Source organism: Pseudophryne corroboree, chromosome 3, assembly GCF_028390025.1.
Source record: "Pseudophryne corroboree isolate aPseCor3 chromosome 3, aPseCor3.hap2, whole genome shotgun sequence".
Lineage (NCBI taxonomy): Eukaryota > Metazoa > Chordata > Amphibia > Anura > Myobatrachidae > Pseudophryne > Pseudophryne corroboree.
Genome location: NC_086446.1, coordinates 242,302,993 through 242,319,502, shown reverse-complemented (window position 1 = coordinate 242,319,502; position 16,510 = coordinate 242,302,993). Strand labels below are relative to the sequence as shown.

General features: G+C 42.3%; 1 protein-coding gene across 3 annotated transcripts in view; it reads left to right on the top strand.

The window, feature by feature from the left end:
• The window catches only part of RIPOR3 (RIPOR family member 3), a 322,437-nt gene that overhangs the window by 160,416 nt on the left and 145,511 nt on the right, over nt 1–16,510 (top strand). For all 3 annotated transcript variants that reach the window (XM_063958952.1, XM_063958951.1, XM_063958953.1), the window contains 2 exons: nt 5,483–5,598; nt 6,805–6,951. In XM_063958952.1, the coding sequence (XP_063815022.1) occupies nt 5,498–5,598; nt 6,805–6,951 (248 nt within the window). In that variant the 5' untranslated portion in view covers nt 5,483–5,497. The remainder of the gene's footprint in view (nt 1–5,482; nt 5,599–6,804; nt 6,952–16,510) is intronic.

Genomic DNA, 16,510 nt, shown 5'->3' with positions numbered 1-16,510 from the left:
CCAATGGGACACTACTCAGTCCTACCATTGCCTGTGCGTGGGTGAGTAGTGCTATTGAAAAGTGGTCAGAAAACTTGTCATCAGAAATTGACACAATAGATAGACGAGATACTCCTAACGTCTGCGATATTGGTCTCTTGGGATCAAGAGCCGCTACCATGGCGATCTTCGCACGTAGGGCGTTGTAGATTCACCAATTGAATGCTGACGCAGATTTCAAAAGGAATATGGCGGCTCTCCCGTATAAAGGCGAGGCCTTGTTTGGAGATAGGCTGGATACCTTAGTTTCTGCGGCTACCGCAGGTAAATCAACATTTTTGCCTAATGCTCCTGCGCCGGCGAAAAAGACACATTACTCTCAGATGCAGTCCTTTCGGCCCAATAAATACAAAAAGGGTAAAGGTTCCCCTTTCTTTGCGGGTAAAGGAAGGGGAAAAGGTAAAAAGTCCACAGCGTCTCCAGGTTCGCAGGAGCATAAATCAACCTCTGCCAAATCTTCAGCATGACACTGGGGCTCCCTTGCGGGAGTCCGCTCAAGTGGGGGCACGTCTGAAACTCTTCAGTCAAATTTGGGTTCAGTCTGGCCTGGACCCGTGGGTCTTACATATAGTGTCCCACGGGTACAAGCTGGAGTTTCAAAACATTCCCCCATGCCGATTTTTCAAATCGGCCTTACCAGCTTCTATCCCAGACAGGGAAGTGGTATCAGCAGCAATACAAAAATTGTGTCAGGATCAAGTGATTGTCCTGGTTCCCTTGTCGCAGCAAGGAGAAGGGTTTTATTCAAGCCTTTTCATAGTTCCGAAACCGGACGGCTCGGTCAGACCGATTCTAAATCTGAAAACACTGAATCTCTACCTGCAAAGGTTCAAATTCAAGATGGAATCTCTGAGGGCAGTGATTTCCAGTCTGGAAGAAAGGGACTTCATGGTGTCAGTGGACATAAAAGATGCCTACTTACATGTTCCTATCTATCCTCCACATCAAACTTATCTGAGATTTGCAGTGCAGGATTGTCATTACCAGTTTCAGACGTTGCCGTTCGGACTCTCCACGGCACCGAGGGTATTCACCAAAGTGATGGCAGAGATGATGGTCCTCCTTCGACAGCAAGGAGTCGATATAATTCCTTACCTGGACGATCTCCTGATAAAAGCGAGGTCCAGGGAAAGGTTGGTGCAGAACATTGCACTCTCCCTGACAGTACTTCAACAACACGGTTGGATCATAAATTTTCCAAAGTCACAGATTAACGTTTCTAGGGATGATACTGGACACAGAAGTACAGAGGGTATTTCTCCTATAGAAAAGGCTCTGGAAATCCAGAGAATGGTCAAACAAATTCTGAAACCAACAAGAGTGTCGATTCATCAATGTATTCGGTTGTTGGGGAAGATGGTAGCGGCCTACGAGGCCATAGAGTTTGGCCGATTCCTTACCAGAGTATTCCAGTGGGACCTATTGGACAAGTGGTCCGGATCCCATCTACACATGCATCAGAGGATAATCCTGTCATCCATAACCAGAATTTCGCTCCTGTGGTGGCTGCACAGTTCTCACCTCCTGGAAGGACGCAGATTTGGGATTCAGGACTGGGTCCTAGTAACCACATATGTAAGTGTCCAAGGCTGGGGAGCAGTCACACAGGGGGAAAGCTTCCAAGGAAAATGGTCAAGTCAAGAAACCTGTCTTCACATAAACATTCTGGAGTTGAGAGCCATTTACAACGGCCTTCTACAAGCGGTGTATCTTCAAGATTAACCCATACAGATCCAGTCAGACAATGTAACAGCAGTAGCATACATAAACCGTCAGGGCGGAACGAAAAGCAGAGCGGCAATGGCAGAGGTGACAAAGATCCTCCTCTGGGCAGAAAGACATGCAAGAGCTCTGTCGGAAATTTTCATTTCAGGAATGGACAACTGGGAAGCGGACTTCCTCAGCAGACACGATCTCCGTCCAGGAGAATGGGGCCTCCACCAAGAAGTCTTCTCGGAGGTGACAGGTCTTTGGGGAGTTCCTCAAGTAGACATGATGGCTTCTTGTCTCAACAAGAAGCTTCAGAGATATTGTTCCAGGTCGAGAGACCCTCAAGCAATAGCAGTGGCTGCACTAGTGACCCAGTGGGTGTTTCGGTCGGTGTATGTCTTCCTTCCACTTCCACTGATACCAAAAGTTCTCAAAATCATAAGAAGAACAGGGGTTCAAGCGATCCTCATTGTCCCAGACTGGCCAAGGAGAGCTTGGTATCCAGATCTTCAGGAGTTACTAATAGAAGATCCTCGGCCTGTTCCTCTTCGCGAGGACCTGCTGCGGCAGGGGCCGTGCGTGTATCAAGACTTACCGCGGCTATGTTTGATGGCATGGCTGTTGAGCGCCGGATTTTAGCCCGAAAGGGTATTCCCAAAGAAGTCATTCCCACTCTTATTCAGGCCAGGAAAGGAGTAACGTCTAAACGTTACCACCGTATTTGGAGTAAATATGTGTCTTGGTGTGAAACCAAGAAGGCTCCAATGGAAGAGTTTCAGTTAGGACGCTTTCTCCATTTTCTTCAGGCGGGTGTGGAAGCTGGCTTAAGATTGGGTTCAATCAAGGTCCAGATTTCGGCCTTGTCGGTTTTCTTTCAGAAACAATTGGCCTCCCTTCCAGAAGTTCAGACGTTCGTGAAAGGGGTTCTGCACATCCAACCTCCATTTGTACCTTCTACGGCACCATGGGATATTGACGTGGTGTTGCAGTTCCTTCAAACAGATTGGTTTTGAACCTCTCCAGGAGGTAGAGTTGAAGTTTTTCACTTGGAAAGTGGTCATGCTGTTGGCCTTGGCATCTGCAAGAAGGGTGTCTGAGTTAGGGGCCTTGTCTCACAAGAGCCCTTACTTGATCTTCCATGAAGATAGGGCTGAGCTAAGAACTCGTCAGCAATTTCTTCCAAAGGTGGTTTCTTCTTTCCATGTAAACCAACCTATTGAGGTGCCAGTGGCTACTGACACCTTCGCTGGTTTGAAGTCTGTGGATGTGGTCAGAGCTTTGAGATTTTATGTCGCAAGAACAGCTCGGATACGGAAAACAGAGGCAATGTTTGTTCTGTATGCTCCAAACAAGATTGGGTGTCCTGCTACTAAGCAGACTATTGCGCATTGGATCAGAGGTACGATTTAGCACGCTCCTTCCACGGCAGGATTGCCGATGCCGAATTCGGTGAAGGCACATTCGTCAAGAAAGGTGGGCTCATCCTGGGAGGTTGCCCGGGGGGTCTCGGCATTACAACTTTGCCGAGCAGCTACTTGGTCAGGGACAAACACGTTTGCTATGTTTTACAAGTTTGACACCTTGCACCTTGGCCAATGATGACCTAAAGTTTGGTCAATAGGTACTGCAGGGACATCCGCACTCTCCCGCCTGTACTGGAGCTTTGGTATAACCCCATGGTACTAAAGTGGATCCTCTAGGACGTATGAGAAAACAGGATTTTTATACCTAGCGGTAAATTCTTTTCTCCTAGTCCGTAGAGGATGCTGGGCACCCAACCCAGTGCGTAATTTACCTGCAGTAGTTATTTTGTTATAGTTTTACACAGGTGTTGTGTTAAAATTATTTCAGCTCGTTGCTGTAATGTTTATGCTGGTTAGCATGTGTTAGGTTGAATGCCATGTTGTGCGGCATGGTTGAAGTGTGAGCTGGTGTGAATCTCACCATTAAAGTAAAAGTAAATCCTTTTCTCGAATTGTCCGTCTCCCTGGGCACAGTTCCTATACTGAGGTCTGGAGGAGGGGCATAGAGAGAGGAGCCAGTTCACACTCTGCAAAAGTCTTAAAGTGCCCATGGCTCCTGCGGAACCGTCTGTACCCCATGGTACTAAAGTGGACCCCGGCATCCTCTACGGACTAGGAGAAAAGGATTTACCGGTAGGTATAAAAATCCTGTTTTTATCACTTTCCAAGCGATGATGCATCTGGCCCATAGTAGCTTATATGAATACCAGCAGATATCACCAAATGCGTTTCGTATTGGAGGTGCTGTGTCTCATCCTGCTGACTGACCTCACATAGTAGGTGAATCACTTACACGTGATGTTGGCATGTTTCACGTGATGCATAGGAGGCAATTCAATTACAGGTGGTGTTGGCGCATTTCACATGATGCATAGGATGCAATTCAATTACGGGTGATGTTGGCGCATTTCACATGATGCATAGGAGGTGGTTAAATTACAGGTGATGTTAGCGCGCTTCACATGATGCAACATTGGAACAGCGACATATCATCAGTCCTACATATCGCATTTTGCCTCCTATTCTCATAAGGATCCTTAGGAAAACACATGATGGGCTACTGTATAATACAGTACCTGGAATAAACTCTCCCTCAAAGAATCTAATTCTTTGTAGTTACATTTTAAAAATTATTTTAAACTATTTCTAGAAAAACGAAACCACTGAGTTACGCTTTGTATACTTAAAGTCCTCCCTTCTGTAAAAATATGTCTCCTGCCGGCTTCTCTGATCCGCTGATCTGCTTGAACAATGGTCATCTGAGTAACCCGAGGAAATTACAAGGAAATGAATGCTGCTGCAGCCAATGAAGCTATGCCACTGGCTTCAGCACGCACAGAAAATGGTGAAAACATGCTCTTATTTTCTGTAACGCTAGCCGTTTCCCCTTTTCCAGTTTCTGCCCTCAAACGACGGCAGCATGTCAATCATTCTATGGCATATTGGGAACTGCAAGCCACTTTGTGGCCCCATACCTGCACATGTGCATTGTGGTTTCTGTGGATGTGCAGATCTAAAGACTTTGGAGATGTACATAAACATTGGATTTGCATATGTCTCTGAATTAGGAGGTTCATAGTACACTATGAGTGGGATTTAATGAAGTCCGAGTTCGGCAGCCGTGCGGAATACATTTTGCCTTGTACATGATTTCCCCTTTAAAAAATCGTCCAAGTTCGACCGTTGTCCCACACGGCCGCTGAACTCGGACTTCATTGCATCCCGCTCTATGTTTGTGACTTATGTATAACCATTCTAGAATTTCTTAAATTCAAATCCTATTATTTATGAACAGTGTAAAGTACATAATACGCAATCAAAATATTTTAAAGTGAGCATGTCATGGCCTTATGTGGTCTGAACAAATATCAATAAGCATGTAGCCCATTATTACTTAGGAAAACACTAGGTTTGTGAGGCACAATGAGGTATGTGATTCAAATAGTGCCTGTAGCCCTTAGTAATGTCACTATTTACTATTTAATCGGTAGGCCGAATATTGTTTCAAATCACAAATGGCTGCCTTCGCTCTTTGTTGGCGCCTGATCCATTTTAACTGTGTAAGGATAGTATAGAGCCACGTTGAGTATTGTCTTTTCCTGGACCACTAGATCTGTTTGTCTAGTACTTCCATGAGACATTAGTTATTATTGCTTTTTGTTTGCTGTCACCATACTTGTTTGTAAGATTCTTTTTCTCTCTTTTTCTAGGAGCCTCCGGCAAGAATGTCGGTGAAGTTGAGATTCAGTTCTAGTGATGGTCTTGGTGGGGTTGGCCGGAGCAGGTCCTTTGCTGGTTTCAGTACATTACAAGTTAGAAAGACCTCGTAAGTAATAAACTGTAATTTCCATCTGAGTGAACCTATGGTTCAGACCTGTAGTTCTGGAACACATTATGGTCTGTCTGACGGGTTCTGTGGAGCCACTATATAACTGGTCATCATAGAGTGTGCCATGAATGATGAGGCTTCAGCCTTGTAAAGTCTCCTTTCAGATTATTTTAACATTTTTCTGGTTTTAGGTGCTTCTGTGTGACATATAGAGCAACTTTTACAAGGCTTTTTAAATCTCTTTAAAGCCCAGGTGTTTTCAGGAAACCACTGAATTAAGTGTAACTCAGCGTTATCCTGGATAGGCCTACTTCCCAGCCTAGGGTTGCAATCCAACAGTAATATATATATAGATCTTACAGAAATCATTTCTGATATCCTTTAATTCTGCGTTAGTGCCATGTATACTGAAATATGGCAGTAGTCTCGGTCCAGGAAGCCTGTAAAATCAATGTCTGCTGTCTAGTGAACTTTTAGGAAATGATGTACGAGAAGGTATTTGGAAGCCGGCATAGGGAATAATGTAACAATATCTCCGGCTGAATAACAGATGTCATTGCAAGCTTCAGGTGATTGTGTGTGAGATATAAACCAGATCACATTAATAAGTGCACCGTCCTCGTATATCTTTCTCAGAGTCTACAAGGCTACTGGGAGAAGGGATGATGGAAAATTGGGGAGGGTAATATAGTATATTTGTTTTGAACTGTAAAAGTTTTTCTAAGGATCACTAAACCTAAAATGCAGTTCAATTTACTTAAGCAAATCACATATATGTATGCCAAAGACTTTAGGGCTAATCAGAACTAAAGCTATTTAAGTTAAGGTTTAGATTATGCAGAGAGTTTTTAATGATGCACAACAGACTTCCTGTCTCTAACCATATTGCAGGAAGCTATATAGGAAATGTCTCCTGAAAAGGACAATAGCTTGCGGTGAGATAAGTAACAAGGTTACATTTCATGATGAAAATCTTTGTTCCTGTATTCGTATGGGAACATGTTCTATATGTGATATGAGAATCCTATTCATAATTGTTATAGTTTTGTTTTAAGTTAACTTGTAACTTGTGGTAACTAGTTCGATAAAGGATTTGAATAGTGTAGAGCCAATCTGTAATCTGATTAATTGATATCAATGCTATTAAACAAGCCATTGTTTTTGTGGTTTACCTACAGTATAACAATTGATTGCTTCTTCCAGGCAGTCTCTTCGGAGAAATTCTGTTAAGTCAAAGTTATCGGTCCGGTCTGAAAAATTATACCCGTCTCTCAGGAAAGGATCGATCAGACTAGATCCTCATCCTCACCAAGTCAAGAAGATATTTGATGCTTTAAGAAAAGGATTAAAGTAAGTATATGTATTCTTGTTCTAATGTTGATAGAGGACTGACACAGGATAGCGCACATTCTCTGTCTCCTACCTAATAGCGGTGTCCAAATTTCTTTTGATCTAGCCCTACTTCCAGTGTACCATTGTTCTAGGACCCAAAATAAATGGATCACAGTAGAACTGCTTATAATACGTAGACCCCAAAAGTAGATTCTGAGTCATGTGTCGGGTTCAGGTTGAACACTACTATTGTTAAGCTAATTCAAGTAATCCGAGATGTTGTCTCCTGTTGCCTGAATGTGCAATTAAAGGAGAGCTCGAAACCATAATTGTAAGCTTCCTGGTGATTCACAGGCAGTGGATTAACAATACGTTTTTGATAGTAATTACAGAAGCTGTCGGAAAAGGCTAGAGGAATGCCATATTGTGCAGGGGAGGGAATTCCACAACTGGGTGCAGCCCAAGGAAAGTGCACTAACCAGGAATGGCAGCAAGTGAGGGTGGAGGCGCTAAAGACTGTTTCTGAGAAATACAACAAACTTTTTTTATTATTATTATTTGCTACCATCTATTGAGTTACAATATATAATGTATATTTATTATATCATATATTGATATATGATTTATGTATTTTATATATATATAATAGGCCTACAAATTGGTGGGCTTATAATAAAGGGGCAATGTTAGTAATGGTCCAATCACACACTATGGGGTATATTTACTAAGCTCCCGATTTTGACCGAGATGGTGTTTTTTCTTCAAAGTGTCATCTCGGGAATTTACTAAACTCAAATCTCGGCAGTGATGAGGGCATTCGTATTTTTTTGGAAGTCAAAGAAAAAAAATACGAATGAATACACCATCGGTCAAATACGACTGTTTTTTGATACAACTCGGTAATTTACTAAAAAGTGTATTTCACGAACACTGCCGGCAATAGCAAAACACTGCCATGAAAAAATAGAAATCGTAAAAAAAAGCAGATTTAAAACAGACCTGCTTTTTTTTACCGTGTTCTGATAGGCATGCACGGATCCATGAGATCCGTGCATGTTTATCAGTGGGAAGGGGTGGGAAAGTGTTAAATTGTCAGGAAAAAAATGCGTGGGGTCCCCCCTCCTAAGCAAAACCAGCCTCGGGCTCTTTGAGCCAGACCTGGTTGAAAAAATATGGGGGAAAAAATGACAGGGGTTCCCCCATATTTAATCAACCAGCACCGGGCTCTGCGCCTGGTCCTGGTTCCAAAAATATGGGGGACAAAAAGCGTAGGGGTCCAGATACAATGTAACGCCTATGCGCTCCATTGTATCCAATGGTGGGAACTTTGCGGTCAGCAGTTGACCGAAAGTAACCTCACCGCTGACCACAAAGTTCCCACCATTGGATACAATGGAGCGCATAGGCGCTACATTGTATCTGTGCCGTGTGCTGCCTCACAGACACTACTGCAGCCAATCAGGAGGGTGCCACGACGTGGCGCTCCCTGATTGGCAGAAGGGACCCTCTTTGACAGGAGTCAGGGGGGGTCCTGGCAGTCGGGGAAAGGGGTCCCATGTGTAAACATGGGGCCCCTTTCAGTGCGTGGTCAGGTGTCCGTTTTTTGTTTTGCCAAGTACGTGGATTATACAAAGAACAGAAGGTACACTGGATTATGTGAGTATAATTTTTTTCACAGGTACCCTTAGGATTCTACATGGAGAAGAGGACAGAGTCTCGTGTGAACATAGGTAAGTATGGGATGCAGTCAGTTTACCTCCAATCAAAATCCCGACGTTCAAAATCCCGACACCAATTGACCGATGGTCAAAATCCCGACAAGGTCAAAATACCGACACGGACAAAATACCGACATTTAAAATACCGACAAGGTCAAAATACCAACATGTAAAATGCCGACAGGTCAAAATACCGACATGAGTTTTTCATGATTTTTTTCATTGAAACCGACTTGTTCATACTTTACCATCCCGGTGGACCTGGAGGGGGAATATAAAAGTGTGCCGAGCGCAGCGAGGCACCGTGCCCGAAGCATGGCGAGCGCAGCGGTACACTTTATATGGTGTCCATGTTGATTTATGTCGACATACACACAAAAAAAACATAAAAAATGCATGTCGGTATTTTGACCTGTCGGCATTTTACATGTCGGTATTTTGACCTTGTCGGTATTTTAAATGTCGGTATTTTGTCCGTGTCGGTATTTTGACCTTGTCGGGATTTTGACCATCGGTCAATTGGTGTCGGGATTTTGAACGTCGGTATTTTGATTGGAGGTATTTCATACCGATCCCGTAAGTATGTATGTTTGGAGGTGTGCATGTATGTAATAAACTTATACTGTCACGGTGTGTGTGTCCTGTTTTTTTGGGGGTATTTTTTTAGTAGTAGTACTACAGGTACCAGCGGGCCCGGTTTCCCACCGCATGCTGGTACTTGTGGTTCTCCAAGTACCAGCTTGCGGGGGAGGCTTGCTGGGACTTGTAGTACTGCTACTGAAAACAATATTCACATTTTTTTCAAAAGGCTATCAGCCCCCCATCCGCCGCCCTTGGATGGGGGGGACAGCCTCGGGCTTCACCCCTGGCCCTTGGGTGGCTGGAGGGGGGGGACCCCTTGATTTAAGGGGTTCCCACTCCTCCAGGGTACCCCGGCCAGGGGTGACTAGTTGGGTATGTAATGCCAGGGCCGCCGGGACCAGTATAAAAAAGTCCCCCGGCTGTGGCATTATGTACCTGGCTAGTGGAGCCCGGTGCTGGTTTAAAAAATACGGGGGACCCCTACGCTTTTTGTCCCCCGTATTTTTGGAACCAGGACCAGACGCAGAGCCCGGTGCCGGTTGATTAAATATGGGGGAACCCCTGTCATTTTTTTTCCTATATTTTGTCAACCAGGGCCGGCTCAAAGAGCCCGAGGCTGGTTTAGCTTAGGAAGGGGGGGACCCCACGCATTTTTTTTTTTTTTTTAGATTTGTTACAATGTTATTTTTTTTACGAAAGGTGCACAATGAAGCCCTGAACGGATCTCGCAGATCCGGCCGAGATTCATTGTGTTAATGTCGGCAGTGTTTTACTATTCACTCCCGTAAAACACTGCCAAAAAATACGAATGACATCGACATCGGAAAACACGAAAATGCAGACTACGACAGCTTAGTAAATTAGTCATAATAAATTCAAAAAGTTGCAAATTTACACTTGCGATGTCATTCGTGTTTGAACTTTAACCTCATTCTGAAAAATACGAATTTTAGTAAATATACCCCTATGAGGGAAATGTAATAGAGTATGAGATTTTGCTGAAATTCTTTTTTTTTAAAGTGACAATCATTTACATGGCAAAATTATCATGGTTTTGCTATGTAAATGAGTTTGAGACTTAGAATACCGGCTCTATTTTGTCCTGTACATTTATTATAGGTGATATAAAATCCAAGATACGAAAACACAATGATAATAAGTCTTATAATTATCTATGCTTCCTTAACATGGTACAGGTTGAGTATCCCATATCCAAATATTCCGAAATACGGAATTTATTGAGTGAGAGTGACATAGTGAAACCTTTGTTTTCTGATGGCTCAATGTACACAAACTTTGTTGAATACACAAGGTTATTAAAAATATTGTATTAAATGACCTTCAGGCTGTGTGTATAAGGTGTACAGTATACGAAACATAAATGCATTTGGTGCTTAGACTTAGGTCCCATCGCCATGATATCTCATTATGGTATGCAATTATTCCAAAATACGGACAAATCCGATATACAAAATACTTCTGGTCCCAAGCATTTTAGATAAGGGATACTCAACCTGTATATACATTACAAAACACAAGCAGTTTTACAAACTTAAACAATTAATACAGACACTGTACACTTGCAAGAATATGTGAGGGCCAAATTTAAAGCTACCTTCTTAGGATCCTGTCTCCCTCTGGACTTCTCTCTCCTTCTTCTTCTAACTCCTTAGCTATCATGCCTGTCCTTGTATACCTCACCAATTCAACCTGGCATATTCTCATTGTGTTTCCAATGCAATAGCTAATTATAGGTTTGCCATTTACATTCCAAGGTGTCATAAAACAAACCCTGAACCAGGCTAGGTTGTTCTGCTCAAGCAGGCATGAGGGGTATTCATTCAGTGCCATTTTTTTCTTCTTGCCGAAATAACGGCACTAATTCGACCTTGTGTATTCAGTTGCGGGTGTGTTCGCCTGTTTTTGAATCACTGACCCAAAAACAGGCAAAAACGCCTGCGAATTCGCCAAAACATGTGGATCGGTGATGAATTCGTCAATCCACCTGGTTTTCGCCTGTGCCGATTTTTCGGCTGGTCAAAACAATGGCACTAAATGAATATTCACCATGGTGTCATAAAACTTGCCATGCCCAACTTAGCCCACATTGCCTCAAGCAAGGAAAGTATTGTAAAATTCAGAATGTCTTTTCATCTAAAAGTCAGACCATATTTTATCAACAAATGTGATCTCTTTTCATAATGGCTAATTTAATCTACTGTGGTTTTATGATCTGACCTATAAATGAACTAATGACCAGCTAATTTTATAATTGCCAAAGGCATTTTGAGCTTTGATTGTGATCTTAACTATGAATTGCAACACACCTTGGGGGTAATTCCAAGTTGATCGCAGCAGTAATTTTGTTAGCAGTTGGGCAAAACCATGGGGGTCATTCCGAGTTGTTCGCTCGTTATTTTTTTCTCGCAACGGAGCGATTAGTCGCTAATGCGCATGCGCAATGTCCGCAGTGCGACTGCGCCAAGTAAATTTGCTATGCAGTTAGGTATTTTACTCACGGCATTACGAGATTTTTCTTCGTTCTGGTGATCGTAATGTGATTGACAGGAAGTGGGTGTTTCTGGGCGGAAACTGGCCGTTTTATGGGTGTGTGCGAAAAAACGCTACAGTTTCTGGGAAAAACGCGGGAGTGGCTGGAGAAATGGAGGAGTGTCTGGGCGAACGCTGGGTGTGTTTGTGACGTCAAACCAGGAACGAAACTGACTGAACTGATCGCAGATGCCGAGTAAGTCTGGAGCTACTCAGAAACTGCTAAGAAGTGTCTATTCGCAATTCTGCTAATCTTTCGTTCGCAATTTTGATAAGCTAAGATTCACTCCCAGTAGGCGGCGGCTTAGCGTGTGCAAAGCTGCTAAAAGCAGCTTGCGAGCGAACAACTCGGAATGACCCCCCATGTGCACTGCAGGGGAGACAGATTTAACGTGCAGACAGAGTTAGATTTGGGTGTGGTGTGTTCAATCTGCTATCTAATTTGCAGTGTAAAAATAAAGCAGCCAGTATTTACCCTGCACAGAAACAAAATAACCCACCCAAATCTAACTCTTTCTGCACATGTTATATCTTCCTCCCCTGCAGTGCACATGGTTTTGCCCACCTGCTAACAAAATTCCTGCTGCGATCAACTTGGAATTACCCCCCTTATGCATACCAGTAGCTGTTTGCATATTGTAGGGATTAGGCACGGTGACCTATTGACACTATTTATCAGGGGCTAATTATTTATTTGCTGTGAATCAGACATACAGTATACATATACAGGTTGAGTATCCCATATCCATATATTCCGAAATACGGAATATTCCGAAATACAGACTTTTTTGAGTGAGAGTGAGATAGTGAAACCTTTGTTTTTTGATGTCTCAATGTACACAAACTTTGTTTAATACACAAAGTTATTAAAAATATTGTATTAAATGACCTTCAGGCTGTGTGTATAAGGTGTATATGAAACATAAATGAATTGTGTGAATGTAGACACACTTTGTTTAATGCACAAAGTTATAAAAAATATTGGCTAAAATGACCTTCAGGCTGTGTGTATAAGGTGTATATGTAACATAAATGCATTCTGTGCTTAGATTTAGGTCCCATCACCATGATATCTCACTATGGTATGCAATTATTCCAAAATACGGAAAAATCCGATATCCAATGTACCTCTGGTCCCAAGCATTTTGGATAAGGGAGACTCAACCTGTATCTACATATCATATTCCATTCATGCAAACTTTGATTTAGCAGAGTATAACGTGCTCACTCTAAATTGTACTTAGTATAATGCAGACCAGACATTGATCCTTTAACTTACAGGTGAAACTCAGAAAATGAGAATATTGTGCAAAAGTTAATTTATTTCAGCAATTCAACTTAAAAGTTGAAACTAATCTATTATATAGACTCATTACATGCAAAGTGAGATATTTCAAGCCTTTATTTGTTATAATTTTGATGATTGTGGCTTACAGTTTAAGAAAACCACAAATCCAAAATCTCAGAAAATTAGAATTTTGCATAAAATCAATAAAAAAGGATTTTAAATATAGAAATGTCGGCCCTCTAAAAAGTATAATCATGCATATGTACTCAGTACTTGGTTTGGGCCGGTTTTGCATGAATTACTGCCTCAATGCGGCGTGGTATGGATTCTATCAGCCTGTGGCACTGCTGAGGTATTATGGAAGACCAGGATGCTTCAATAGCGGCCTTCAGCTCTTCTGCATTGTTCGGTCTCATGTCTATCATTTTACTCTTTGTAATGCCCCATAGATTCTCTATGGGGTTCAGGTCAGGCGAGTTTGCTGGCCAATCCAGCACAGTAATCCCATGGTCATTGAACCAGTTTTGATACTTTTGGCAGTGTGGGCAGGTGCCAAGTCCTGCTGTAAAATGAAGTCAGTATCTCCATAAAGCTTGTCCAGCCTCAGTTCACTCCTTGTGAAGCTCTCACACACTTTTGAATGCCCTTTTCCTGACAATCCTCTCCAGGCTGCGGTCATCCCTGCTGCTTGTGCATCTTTTTCTTCCACACTTTTCCACTTAACTTTCTATTAATGTGCTTTGATACAGCACTTTGAGAACATCCAACTTCTTTTGCAATTTCCTTTTGAGGCTTTTCTTCCTTGTGGAGGGTATCAATGATGTTTTTCTGCACAACTGTTAGGTCAGCAGTCTTCCCCATGACTGTGAATTGTACTGAACAAGACTAAGAGACCATTTAAAGGCTCAGAAACCCTTTGTAGGTGGTTTGGATTAATAAAATGATTAGGGTGTGACACTTTGAGCAAAAGTTCACAATATGCCACACGGAATGAGCCAAAATTCACAATATGCCACACAGTATGGGGCAAAATTCACATTATACCACACAGTATGAGGCAAAATTCACAATATGCTACACGGAATGAGCCAAAATTCACATTATGCCACACAGTACGATCCACAATTCAGGGACATGGAGAGAGAGTGATAGCAGGGACAGGGAAAGTGACAGAGGGAAGCAGGGGAATATTACCTATTGAGATGAGCAGCAGAGGTGCAGAAGGAGCTGTGGTCGGCGGCAGTGCAGAGGTGTAGTTGTCGACGGTGGAGGAGCCCATGGGCAGCGGCGGTGAGAAGGAGGCCTTCGATGTGGTGGCGGTGAGGTTCCTCCGACCGTCTCCATTTGTGGTCAGCGGCGCTGAGTGCTCAGCGGCGGGTGGTGGTGAGCGGCGGGCGGCTGTGAGTGGCGAGCGGCAGAGAGCCTAGATCCGCACAGGTCCGGCACTCTACGCAGCTGCGTAGTCGGCGTGGACGCTGGGCAGGGACGGGAGCAGCATCCTTTAAGTGCAGCAGGCTGGCCACTTCCCTCGTCTCCTGCTGCATACTCTTTAATGCAATTTAAAAAAACAACAACTTCCAGGTCAGTGGAAAGAAGTGCCGGTATGCCGTACTGGCCCACTTCGACCACTGTGTGTGTGTATGTATGTATGTATGTATGTATGTTTGTATGTATGTATGTATGTATGTATGTATGTATGTAAGCCTTGGATGGAGATAAAGTCGCTGGAGATAAAGTACCAGCCAACCGGCTCCTAACTGCTATGCCACAGGCTGTGTTTGAAAAATGACAGTTAGGAGCCTATTGGCTGATATTTTATCTCCAGCGACTTTATGTCCATCTAAGGCTTAGTAAATAGACCCCTGAATTCTCTAAACATGTGACTAATATGTTCAAACCTATTTATTCCTTTTAATAAAATATATACACTACTAACTGGTTAAAATCACATTGAGTCATTAATCATATTTTAATTCAAATCATGTGCTCTAATTCTGGTACCTACTAAATGATATTTGTTTATGAAATGCATATATGGCAACACATCTTGCTTCATAATTATGTTTCTTAATCAGTTTCTAAATGAGCTTTTTGTGTACCAGCATGTTATTACTGGAAGGTCTAAGTATTGGGGTATTATAGAAGAGTGTGCTTCACTGGAGATCATTCACTGTCAAGTTAGCATTGAATTTAAGTATTGGTACCTTTTAGCTGCTTATACTTTGATTATGCTGTAATCTATGAAACCTTTGCATGACAGCAGTGTTTTAACCTGAGTGACTACTCTTTCATTTTGACACTGTTACCTCCCCTGTTATCTCGACACTCCCATCCTCTATGTAAACAGATTATTTGACCTTGCCATCAAGACTGGTCAATACTTTATCCTGCATTTTTAATATTTAATGTAATATATGTTTGTGCTATTTCTGCTAATTGTCTGTTTAGAAACAATTTTAATCCTTTTTTTTTCAATGAAAAGTAATAGAGAACACCGCTACCACATTTATTAAATTATATAGGCATTTTAATAAACCTATGTAAGTTAGATTATATCAATCTAGGTGAATGTATCATCTTACCTAAACAGATGACTCACATCTTATTCCTGGGCTTGGAACCTTTTCTCCTACCCAACCTTCTCATACTTGTATATACTCCTTTTAAATTGCACATTGGTTAATATATATGTTAATGTTTACTTGTATGATATTATTTTGCTAAAGAGATCTATGTTGTACAATATCAGATTCTGTAAATGCAGTTAGCAGTGTTTGGTGTGCCAAGGATTTTGCAATTAGCATTTCTACTTTACTGAGTGCCCAGTATGAAATGGAGACAAGTTTGTGACCGTTGCATTTTTGTGGAACTGGCGCTGTGTTTGGGTCCTTCCCAGCAAGCTATTGTTACAATATTATCTTGTCTCACTACAGATTATTCCTGCAAATACAGTACTTCGGTGGGGGTAGAACATCTTCCATAGAAGGAATCCTCTTATATGATTCATTGTGTGTGTGTGTCGGGGGGCTAAAACTGCTCAAAGGACTAAACTAAACGATTCAAAGCTTCTGTCTTCCATTGCTTAGTGGCTGTTTTCTGTATTTACTATGTGGTTTTGAGAAATCTTCTTTAATACTCCTCAATAATGCACAATCTTCTCTCTGGCAACTAGACATGGATGGAAAACCTATGTAATGTTGAGACCACCAGCAGCTTGTATGTTAACATATACTGTATGTGACGTTGAGACACTTCCCTCTCGTCTATAGACCTCTTTCAAGCTATTTATCTATTGTATGGTTATGGTTATGTCTATAAGCTGTGTCTTTCATGTCACTAGAGCTTGTACCACACATGGCAATCAGCTTTTGAGTGCTTTGCTACATATACAGACAACTTATCTGGTTTTGTGCGCTGTCATATTAGAATCTGACTGTAG